Below are 12,553 nucleotides of genomic sequence, written 5' to 3'. Positions count from 1 at the left end.
AATGAAATGCATTGTATATTGTGACCTTTATACATTAGCTTCTAATAGTTTTTGCCGTTCTGCACTGTATGTAGCTACACTGTCTGAGTCAAAGAGGATGTAACAGAATTTGATGAATTTGAAAAGCGTTTCTTATTTTTTTAAATTATTATTATTTTTTATTAAATTTTTTTATGTAAGGGGACCCTGCTACACCCTTTCCTACCATACAACTGATGGACACTGACTGTAAAAATGGCGATCATAGGAGGAGGGTTCAGTGTGGTGACAGAAGATGGAATAGACGTGTGCCAGTGCACCAGCCTGGATGAAGCCTTCATAACAGCCTTCTGGATGTATTTTGCTTTCAACATTGCATATCCACCACACCTGAGAAAGACACTGACTTTCCTTCAGAGGCACAGTCAACATTAGAAGAGGGAGACAAGCACTGCCAGTAACTTTACTCTGAATGATTAGCCTTTTGTATTAGATCCTCATGCCTCAACTGTACCATTGCCCAAAGTGCACTCGAAGGACATTCACTCTTTTGAAGTTAATCCAACATGTTGAACCAAAAATTAGTATAACCTATGGTGTAGATGAGTGCCAGTCACCTTTTTTGTGATTCCATTCTTTTAGAAAACATGCACAGGCAGGAAGTCTGTCAGTCCAGATGTGAGGAAGACAGAGTGAGTTTGAGCTCAGCAGGTGTGATGGCTGTGGATGCATCTACAAAAACACCACTGGATACTGTAGCCATGGAAAGAAGGGGGTCTTCACAGCTTTCTATTCAGACAAAGAGTTTGCTGGATTCTGTTCTATGGACTGCTACTACAGAATGAATGAATAAGTGGTTTATCTATCTATCTATCTATCTATCTATCTATCTATCTATCTATCTATCTATATATTTTTACTTAAATTGGCGACTGAAACTGAAAGCTAAATAAATGTTTTAGTGGATAAAGCTGTGTCTGTTTGCTTAACTGGTTAATGTCACTTAACATAAGGTTACTAAACTTTTCTGACTAATTTTTAAATTTTATAATTTAGTGGTTTTGTCAACTATATATTTTTCTTTATCAGGCAAAACATAGTTTTCGAGGGTAACACTTTACAATAAGGTTTCATTTGTTGACACTGATGTATTAACTAACATTAACTTTGAGCAATACATTTGGTACAGTATTTATTAAACTTTGTTAGTTAATAAAAATACAGCTGTTCATTGTTTGTTCATGTTAGTTCACTTCACAGTGCATCAACTAATGTTAACAAATACAACTTTTGACTTTAACTTAAGAACAGCTAGTGCGACTAACCGTGTTAAGAGATGTTTGTATCCTCGAAAAATAATTGTCATTTGTTTTTGATTATTGATAAATCAAGACCTAAACTTGCGTTGGTGATGACGTCAGTAACCCACACCATACAGAAGATTTGAAGGTACTTTCAAAAGGTAATTTAAAATAATATTCTTAATATCATTAACGCCGTTTTTTACCTTAGAAGAATTAAATTTGGTTTTATAGGATTATGTTGAATTTATGGATCCTTTTAATCTGCGATTAAGAGTATATGGCTCGCCATCTTTTATTTATTTATTTTTTTAACAGCCATCTTTCGCATTACCTTTTGGCACGCCCCCTACCTTTCGTTTCACCAATGAGAAACCTTTTGGCACGCCCCCCACCTTTCGGCACGCCCCCACCTTTTGGCACGCCCATTGCTCCAGGCTGCAGTTACCCCTACTTGACTTTTTACAATCCAATCTCAATGGAGAATCCTTGGAGAATCTACTATCCTTGTGCATGATTGTAGAAGTGAAATGGGTTTCATAGTTTTCCCTATGCCATTCCCATGTATTTTTTTCTGGAAACATGCAGTCTTGTTTTACAGTTCTTGTAAATTTATATTTATTATCTGATAATTATATGCTATTCGATGTGTTCATGACCCCCGGCGATGATGCAATAGTCAACCACAGTGCTAAATAATGTCTCTAAAATAACTGACATTTAGTAAATCATATGTGGTTACAATTAGAATAATTTCTGCTTGCAAAAAGTACATTTACGTTGCAAATTTAGCCCATAATAAGCTTGCCATTCCTCCTCAGCTGGGGTCTCATTTCCAAAGCTGCTGCTTTAACATATAATGGATGTAGGCCATTGACACTAATGTAAGGATGCCAAGGGGATATGTTAGGTTTGGCAAGAGGCCCCAGCGAAAGCATTCAACTGCCTTTCACCTCATGTTCCTCCACTGCTCCAGCAGAATGAATAAATAGATCATGGTAAACAGATCATCCGTTATATACCTCAAGCAAAACAGTGTGGTGACTCCCTTTTTGTTGCCTTTGATGGGGTAAATAACTTTGATTCACTGTATATAACTGCATCCAGTTAGCAAGTTTTATAACTATTTTAATGTGATAATTTATTGTCAAAGTGTTTCAAAGAGACTATATTTTGGTAAATTTGTAAGTTATTTCAATAAGCAATAATTTGAAATTACAATTAAATATTTTTGACACCAAATTTGGATTGACATATAAAACTGTCACATATTATCCTTATATTGTAATAATTATGATCAAGCTGTAATCATGGCCTAACTGCAACCACATAATTTATATTGGCTTACAGATGTATATTTTATCCATATGGACATTACTTTTCATACACTCTTCTCTAACCAATAACAGAATCCATCCCAACTCTAACAATGAAAAAATATTGTATGGTGAAGTTGCTTTGAAATATTGTATGGTGAAGTTGCTTTTATATTGTGAAAAGTGAAGTACAAACAAACTTGAAACTTGAAAATTGCACAAATCAATTTCTTGTTGGTTGATATGGTTTCTGCAGAAAGTTACTTAACAGAAATTTCTGTGTTGCCTGTGATAATATTAAGAATGTCTATTTGATTTAATGTGATAAGCAGTGTTGGGTAAGTTACTCAAAAAAAGTAACCCACTACAAATTACTAATTACTATTTTAAAATTGCAATTTGATTACATTACTAATTCCTGCATTTAAAAAGTAATCAGATTGCTAATTACTTTACTTTCAAGTTAGCCTACTTACAAGTTTATTTTACTTTTCAAGTTATCAGCCCTAAAAAATACACTACAAAGTGAAACTCAGTTCTTTCAGTAATTTAATATTGACTGAAAAATTACATATGAAACAACACCTTCAACGATCGCTTGAATTTTTTCCTGATAACAGCAAGAACTTAAAATGTGTTGATTGTACAAAAAAGAATAATATAACATTTGAAACTGTAAAAGATCTACTTTTATTTGTATTCACTCACAATATCATAAAAATATTGTGCTTTTGTAAAATAAAGAAGTTATAAGGTGCGTCCCAAATTGCGTACTTATGCACTATTCTATGACATTTTGTTGTATAAATAGTGTGAGTACTGCGTTCACACTGAAAATTACAAAAAGAAAAAGTGCACTTTAAACACCAGGATGATGCACTCAACTAACCGAAAAAATGAAGTGTGGAATGTTGGACACTTCATGCACTCAACTGTCATAGATTTAATTATGTAAAAAAGGGGGAGGTGCTATCAGACTCCGATTATAAATGACAAAATAACCTTATATAATTCATACACTACATGATAGAGTACATAGTGTATAGTGAGTCATTTGGGACACAGCTAGTGTTATATACACCTATTAAGAAAAATAAGTAAACATTTTAAAACTAGTAATATGTTTCTTTTAAACCTTATAAAAAATAAGTAAATGGAGATTCATGAGGTTATCTTGGAGCACTGTTTGGTTATATATCCAACTAATAGAGCCTGAATGTGAAAATCCCATAAGGTCCATCTAATAGATTTAACATGTGTACTCCCCACCTGATAGCTGGAGGCTGCATTACTGTACGATCATATGACTATGGTGCGAATTACAGGATGGGAGGGTGGGGGGTTATGACGCCCTCCAGAGTAAGTCAAGACAAAAGGTTGGGGAGTACATAAACATTTTGAATTTTACATTGGTTAGCTGTGTCTGAATGAAACATATCAGTAATATATCATTTCATGCATCATTAAAAGTGGGTTCGAATTGCCTTTCGAAGTACATTCATTCATAAGGTGCATGGACATAACATACAGCACAGAATGAAATGTATTCATATAACAGAACTTTTGTTGAAATTTATCATAACCTAAATGTAACATCAGTTGAATGAAGTTTACTTTGCTGTTGTTAAATCTCATGAGAGGACGAGTTGGGCAGTAAGATCAGATGAACAGGTGTTTCATGTCATAGCTGTTACTATCATGGATTTTTACATCTCATCAGAAGACAAAACTGGAACTATTCATCTTTTAATTTAATATCTAAATTCATCACTTTAACAATTGTGGAGGGCGGGGCTAGTTGTCACACTTTTTATTCCATGCATTACAAAATGTGTTAGACCAGTGTGTAGCTTTCAGGAAAATGTAAACAGTAAAACAAAAAAAAAAAAAAACATTACAGCAGCAAGATTCATCAAACAGGGAACTGAAAGGATACATTAACTGAAAGGATTATTTTGCATAATGGAAATTTCAATGAGTGAATTGTATAAAATGAACATCCCAACTTGAAAAACTAGGCTATAGCAAAATATAATGTTTAAATTTTAATTTTGGAGGTTTTTATAATAATAATAATAATAATAATAATAATAATAAAATGCATTAGGACTTTTGACTCAAACCTTATAGTTGGCGAGATACAACCACAGCCCTTGTGACAACTAGCCCCGGGCTTCACTATACGTGCTGTGTGAACTTCGAATAGACGCACGGTGCTGTCGTCTCGCCGGTGACTGTGATTGGTCAGCACCTGCTCACCTCCTTCATCCAAACTGACATGAGTTGGAGGAAATATAGTCAGCATCCATCCCCCCGATCCTCACTACGCGTCTGCGCTACTTCCTCCGCTGCGTGTGCTTCATTCTTTCTCTATGGTAATGCTACAGTGATCCGAAGACATTTGCAGTTTTACACAGCGTTATTATCATCATCACGAGACATGCGTGTGCAACGGACCATAGGAGTGTTTATATTGTTTTTGGCGGTGCGGCAAACACACGCGACTGATTCCAGCAGCGCTCATGACACCTCACACGAGAGATCACTGAACATCCAGAAGAGAAGACTCTCTCTGCAGAACACAGGTAGGTTGGTTCTAATAGGGCTTTTGCGCAGTGCATGCACAGAATTCAAGGACAGCTCGTAAATGCCTGGAGCTGTTTAAACTGCCTGCATTAAAGATGCATCAAACTTTTAGATGTTCTATCAAACAACTTATCGCCAGATTATGTCATCCCGGTTAGCACAACATTAAAATGCATCTTCTAAAATGTTTTTTTTTTTTTTTTTTAAATCCTGCATACATCAGTTGCCAGGGTTTTTTCATTGCAATAAATATAATAAATATGCATTTTCACACCGTTTTGAAAACGTTATGACGTTGTCACGTTGCGACGTTTTGGTCCTCATTACCACGTCCAGACTGGTAGCTACCGTCATTAAAATATTTTGCCACGTTTCTTTTTATTTAAAGCAAAGAAATAAATGAAGACATATTAAATGGTGAGACTTAAGCGTTGACATTCTATTATAACAACTAGCTGTTCTGACTTTAAGGCTATGTGTAATGAGAATAACCCTTACCTGTATTTAAAGTGCCCATGAAATCAAAATGAAAGTTTTTTGGGTGTTAGTATCAATATGTTAGTCTTAAGGTTATCTATAAGGCAGTGTGCTACAAAACAGTGACACAATTCGCATTTAGAAGATATAAGCATTCAAAGCTTGCAGTTCGTCACTTCCGCCAAAACGGCTCAACGATTTTTATTTTGACGTCACATCGTACTTCATCTTCTCATCAAATCTTCTGACCAATCAAATGCTCTCTAGAATCTGAAGCCACCGCCCCCTGCACTATAAATAGACGTTTTGTTTTATAAATAGTTTTGGCTTCTTGCGGTAGTAAAAACAGGTAAAGGTAGGTATTTTCAGAACATTTCTTAAATATTTCATTTTGGTTACATAATTTAACCCTCTGGTGTTGTTCCGTCATTTTAGACCACACACTCACTGTCTCTCTCTCGCACACACACACACACACACACACACACACACACACACACACACACACACACACACACACACACACACACACACACACACACTATTATACACACACAAATGAACTGGTATGGCTGTAAGGATATGGCAAAATTGAGCCAGAAGACTCAAATAAGAGGTTGAAATCAGATTGATTAACCTCTGATAAAGCATTCCTGATCATTTTTGTCAAATTGTAAAGTTGTGTGTAACAAAATGTTTTTCTACATTTCAGGTTTGACTGTAGTAAAATTAATGCAAAAACTGTCATATCAACGCAACATTTAAAAAAAAAAAATCTAAATCTTTACAAAAAGTTGTCACTGAGAATGTCTAAACATATATCCAAATCCACAAATTAATAAAAATAAGTAATTATGTTTAAAACAACTAGAGAATTTATAAGCCTTTTACATAGAAATACAGTGCCATAATTGAAAAGTAATATAAAAATATTTAAAAAATTGTCATAATAATTACATGAATATTAATTAGTATCATGAAATTCTCTCAAAATACAAAATAACAAAAATATAAAAAATAGCAAAGATATATTACATTGATTTTACTGAAAATAAAAAATTACATTTCAGGTGTTCAAAGTGTGACCCCCAAATGAACAATACCAGAGGGTTAACTGTAATTGTGGCATGGTTTATAGAACATTTTTAAATGTTTTACTAAGTGACCTAGCTGCAGTTGTCAAAAGCTTATTAATATTTACTGCCATAAAGCTGCAAATTACACATGGCGCACATACATTTAGAAGACTGCATTTCCCCCGACGGGGGAGTCGTGGCCTAATGGTTAGAGAGTCGGACTCCCAATCAAAGGGTTGTGAGTTCGAGTCTCGGGCCGGCAGGAATTGTAGGTGGGGGGAGTGCATGTACAGTTCTCTCTCCACCTTCAATACCATGACTGAAGTGCCCTTGAGCAAGGCATCGAACCCCCAACTGCTCCCCCGGGCGCCCGCAGCATAAAATGGCTGCCCACTGCTCCGGGTGTGTGTTTCACAGTGTGTGTGTGTGTGTTCACTGCTCTGTGTGTGTGCACTTCGGATGGGTTAAATGCAGAGCACTAATTCTGAGTATGGGTCACCATACTTGGCTGAATGTCACGTCACTTCAAAGTCCACGCAGAGATACAGTTTTCAAATAGCTCTATGCTGAAAACATAACAGACATGGAACATTTTGATTATTTTGAATGTTCTCAATTGCAGTCTTTCAAACAATGTCCATGCTATCCATTGTGACTTAGTTGCTGAATTATTTTATAATCATATTTTATAAAACTGTATAAACTTTGTTTAAATTTGATGTTTGTTTAGAATTTAAATAAACATCATTTTAAACAATATTTATATGAATATAATTCATACAAATTATATACCAATTAGGTGCATTGGAAAAATACTGGAAAAATGTTACTGGAAAAACCTGGTAATCAGTTATCTTACCATATATGGTGGAAAAACTGTAAATGGATAAACATCACATAATATGTAATTTTACTGTAAAATACTGTCAAGTATGTTTTCGCAAGTAAAAACTATACAGTGTATAAATAATTTTGTTTCTTTTTATTTTTGTAATAAGTAAATGTACATTAGGGTGTTTCGTGATTTAAGGATTGTTTATGGCATTATTTTAGTGTCGTGTGTATTACCCTGATTGTGTTTTGTCTTTGTGTGCATGATCCCTGAGCACTAGTATTAGCCATGTTTTATGGACAGGCCAGTATTTTTACAGTAAATTGCTAGCAGTTTTTTACTGTACATTTAACAGGATATATTTCACAGTGTTACTATAGCAAGGGCAATGTGTAATTACTGTAAAAACTGTAATGTGTTCTCTCTCCCTTGACCATTCTCCAGCGGAGATTCAGCAGTGTCTGGTGAACGCAGGTGATGTGGGCTGCGGGATGTTTGAGTGCTTCAACAACAATTCCTGTGAGATCCGCGGACTACATGACATCTGCATGACGTTCCTCCACAACGCTGGCAAATTTGATTCCCAGGTAGGATCCTGACTGCTTCACCTATGTACTTAAATCACAGTGTGCATAACATGTACACCATAATGCTATTTAACATTTAGTCTGAGGTTGAATTGGCATCTTGCATGCTTTGCACTGCGATCTACAGCACCTCGTCATTGAGAGCTGGCAGTTTGCTCGCTATGTCCATATTATTAGACATGTTTGAGCTGAAATTAACTTAGTCAGCATTTTGCCATTAACTCTGGCTTGATGAATGACTTATGCATCACCGCAGGGAAAATCGTTCATCAAAGATGCGCTGAAATGCATGGCCCATGGACTTCGCCACAAGTTCAGCTGCATCAGCCGCAAGTGTCTGGCCATGAAAGAGATGGTGTTCCAGCTGCAGCGTGAGTGTTACGTCAAACACAACCTCTGCTCTGCCGTGAGGGAGAACGTAAACGTCATGGTGGAGATGATCCACTTCAAGGACCTATTTCCCAAAGGGTGAGTCCTTCAATATAGGGGTGTGTCCGATATTGACACAATTATATCCTGACATTTTCTGGGATTTTGTCAAAAGCAATAATTCGATTTTGCTGAGTGTGTTTTTATGCTGGTACCTGGACTGGTTTAGGCCTTTCACATTCTTGTATTCTATGCAATGGTTAATTCACAGCAGAAACTGACAGAAATTGTTTTTATCCATAAAGGGGTGATATGTATTTGCCACTTTAAATTGATTTCCAGGGGTATTTTCACCTATATAAGATCATTTTTTGAGATGTGTGAATCATCTTTTATGTCAAATTCTTACATTTAATCAATAAATTCAATTAGAATAAAATACCATAGTCTGTTACCATTCAACAAAATCATTTTTGCACTGCAGAAGTGCACAGAAGCTGCATCTAAAGCAGCATTTAGATGAATTTACACTGCAATTACCATTGCATAAAAATGCTATGAGATTAATTTTCAAAAATAATTTTGTAAGAATATTAAAAAAATTACTTTAAATATGAAACTAAACCTGCCTTAATGAGTGAGGTATTGAGTCATTCACTCAACTGATTTGTTCAACCAGAGGATTCATTCAGGAACAAAGTATGTGAATTATTGATTTGTTCAAAATTGCTGATTCATTCAGGAATGAAACACCACAGAGACACACAACAGTACTGCTGTGGCTTTGTTTGGAACCATTTCTATTGGCGATATAGAGCAAAAATGTCACGTTTCGTTTATTGTGCTTTATATAATACAGATAGTGTCAAAGCAGCTTCACAATTTTAAACAGGAAAACATCAGAATCAATTATGGAAACTCAACCATGAAGACAGCTCAGATTCTACTGTAAAGCAGCTCTGTCACAACAGTTTCATTATTCAACCCCAAGTCAGTTCAGTGTTGGTTCTGTTCAGATAGGGCTGCAATAAAATTCATTATAAAATCAATATCACATTTACAATTGCAATATTATCAGAGCAAAAACAACATGCTTACAGTTAATTTACCAAAACACTTTTGCATAAAAATTTCAGCTTCCACATCATTCAAACAACAATTGAGATTTTATTGTTGACGATACACCCACTTTTACTATAGATTACTATAACTATACTATATACTATACTCTATGCGATAACTATATCAGTGTCCACACCGCATGATAACATTCTGTTTATTATGAGCATGGATTGCAGTTTTGTTGTCTACAGCTTTAAAGGTGCTGTATGTATTTTTTTTTTTTTTTTTTTTTTTTTTACTTTACTAAAGCATAAAAAGACCAAAATATGCTTGCGTTCACATACTCGTTTCTCTGAAAACAGTGCTACAGCCAGTTATTCTATTTTGAAACACCTGAACTACTTCGCCAATTTACCCAATAGTATTTCATCACTGACTCCGCCCACGGCCCAAAAGTTTACCCAATCGTTTTTCAACACCCCGGGTTACCAATCGGCAGAAAACACAGCGTATTGCAACCATGGAAGTAAACAAACAAACTGGATAAGAGATTCTACCCAACCTAAAGAGCCTCGGCATCCATCAAAAAAGCCCTTTGACCAGAGGAATAGTAAAGCAACACTATGTAGTTTTTCGACCTTAAAATAATGTCTCTAAAATTATTTCAGTGGTAGAACACCTCTTAACCAGACGAATTCTACAGTACCTGAGCAGCCTCCTAGCTGCTAGAACCACACTCTGTAAGTTTCGTGTTCGGGTCGGTTCAGCGACAGTATTTACGACACTGGTAACAGACAATTGCGCTTATCAAACACATAGGGGAACCATGAGCAAAAGTTACATGGTGTTGCTTTAAAACGCAGAAAAATTAGCTCATCAACTTACAGTGAAAAGGCTGATTTATACTCTATGCATCCGCAAGTTCGCTTGGTTGCGTGCAGAAAATATGACGTTATTGTGGTTTTGCCGGAAGTTCGCTTTGAGTGCACACAAACTCATTTCGCGTGGCGGTGTGCACAGCATTTTTTGTAACTTTTTGTGCAGCTCCGCATCCGAAGATGCTAGAGTTCAGGGCAATACTAGCCGAACATGCACGTCTGTGCCGGCGTTTGTGTGCAACAGAAGCAGTTTAATGTGAAGTTCAAACTCCATCAGGTGCTTTTTGACGAAAAACAATGCATAGTTTTTTTTTTTTTTTGGGGGGGGGGGGGGGGGGTATTGTATAAAAATAGAATTCGAATTCATTTAGATACTAATTGTACACTATTTGCTTAAAGTTGTCTTGTGTTTGATGCGAAATAAAGCCAATAGTTTAAGATTGTTTTAAGTTTGTACATAAAGAAATTATTAATTCATCAACTCATTCATCACAAGACTTGTACAGGCAAATGACTTCTTCTCACCGGTGATTCCCGAAGGTTTTAGAGGATAATTACTCCTCGTCATCCCTCGTCTGTTTGGGAAGGTGTGCGTGCAATCAGTGGAGGCTCGCGAAGTGGAGCCAGTCGAAAGTATAAATCCCCATAAGGCTCATCACCTTCCATTATCAATTGCTCTGGTTCCTGTTGCAAGTTCTCAATCTGGCAACCCGCGTGAGCATCTAGTCTGAGGAGGAGGAGGAGGAGGAGGAAAGAGAAAAAAACGCTCTGTAATATTTTGAATTTGGACTGCAGTACCCATTTCAACCACTAGCTGTCAATATCACATACTGCACCTTTAAATGTTCAAGTTCTTTAAAGCAGGATGGATTCTAATTGGAGTTTATTGTTCATTAGCAGGAAAAATCTTTTTAAAAGGGATTCCAATGATATTGTTTTTCTGTGCCATTATCATTATTTTTGTGGTGTGACTTTGCTCTTCTTTTAAATTTAGAACAATTTTTAGAACTCTATCTTTATTATTATAGTTAGTTTTCTTGGTGTGAACAGGATTTAACTGTGGTTTTACTTTCCTAACCGTCTCCTCTCCTTCACTGAAAAGGCCCCACGTGGAGTTAGTAAACATCCTGTTGGGATGCGGCGAGGAGGTGCGCGTCGCCATCGCACGCCGAATACGAACTCAGTGTGAGCAGAACTGGGGAGCTCTGTGTGGGAGTCTGAGTCTCTGTGCCCTCAGAAAGTTGGAGAACCAGGCCAGTTCCACCCTCGCCCCTGTCCCAGACATCACCACTCCATCGGGAGCCAGCAGCAACTCCCTTCCTCCCGCGAGCCCGCTTCTCCCTGAGGCTGACAGGGAAACCATTTGGACACTCACAGAAAGAGATGAAGATGAAAATCAGTCCTCAGGTCCTCAACACAATGCCTCTGATGCCGAAAAAAAGCTAAAGAGGTCTCTGAATGCAACCAAAAGGAGGTGAAGGGGATTCTCAGTGCCTTTAGCCCACACGTCCAAAAAGGCTCGTTCAGTGCTCTCCTTCCCTGCCTCGCTCAAGGACAAATCAGCTGCAGTCTCCAGTGCTTCTAAAAGAGCACCAGCGATGACAGGGTATTTCAATGTGATGTTACATTTAGAGCTGCCATCGTCATTGTGTTTGATTTGTAGGACATTCTGTGAGACCTTGTGTTTTGTGATGACATCATTCCATCTGCTCAGTATTTGTCTGCTTTGAAGCAAGGCCATTTGGGTGAACATCACAAAAACATGTCTGGGTCACATTTCACCCCAAAAGAAAAAAAAAGGAAATATATATTAATAAATGAAATGTTCTTAAAAAACATTATTTAAACATTGGATTACACTTCCCGTTATAAAGTTTGGGGTCAGTATGCTTTTTTTAAAAATGTATAATTAATATAATGAATATTTTTATTTGACAAGCTAGTGACAGCCAAGATATTTATAATGTTACAAAAAGTTTATTTCAAAGGAATCCTGCTCTTTTGAACTTTCTATTCATCAAAGAATCCTGAAAAAAAAAAAAAGTATCATGGTTTCAACAAAAATAATAAGCACATAATTATAATTATTG

At 36.4% G+C, this 12,553-nt stretch overlaps 1 protein-coding gene across 1 annotated transcript; it reads left to right on the top strand.

Moving 5' to 3' along the window:
* Nucleotides 1–4,777: 4,777 nt before the first annotated feature.
* On the top strand, nucleotides 4,778–12,325 carry LOC109093513 (stanniocalcin-2-like). Its single transcript, XM_019107256.2, has 4 exons — nucleotides 4,778–5,181; nucleotides 8,012–8,154; nucleotides 8,411–8,622; nucleotides 11,566–12,325. The coding sequence occupies exons 1-4, from the start codon at nucleotides 4,875–4,877 to the stop codon at nucleotides 11,939–11,941; spliced, it is 1,038 nt and encodes a 345-aa protein (XP_018962801.1). The 5' UTR covers nucleotides 4,778–4,874; the 3' UTR covers nucleotides 11,942–12,325.
* The last annotated feature ends 228 nt before the right edge of the window (nucleotides 12,326–12,553 follow it).

Source organism: Cyprinus carpio, chromosome A21, assembly GCF_018340385.1.
Source record: "Cyprinus carpio isolate SPL01 chromosome A21, ASM1834038v1, whole genome shotgun sequence".
Lineage (NCBI taxonomy): Eukaryota > Metazoa > Chordata > Actinopteri > Cypriniformes > Cyprinidae > Cyprinus > Cyprinus carpio.
Note: the sequence above shows the minus strand (reverse complement) of the source record. Positions and strands in the feature narration are given on the sequence as shown.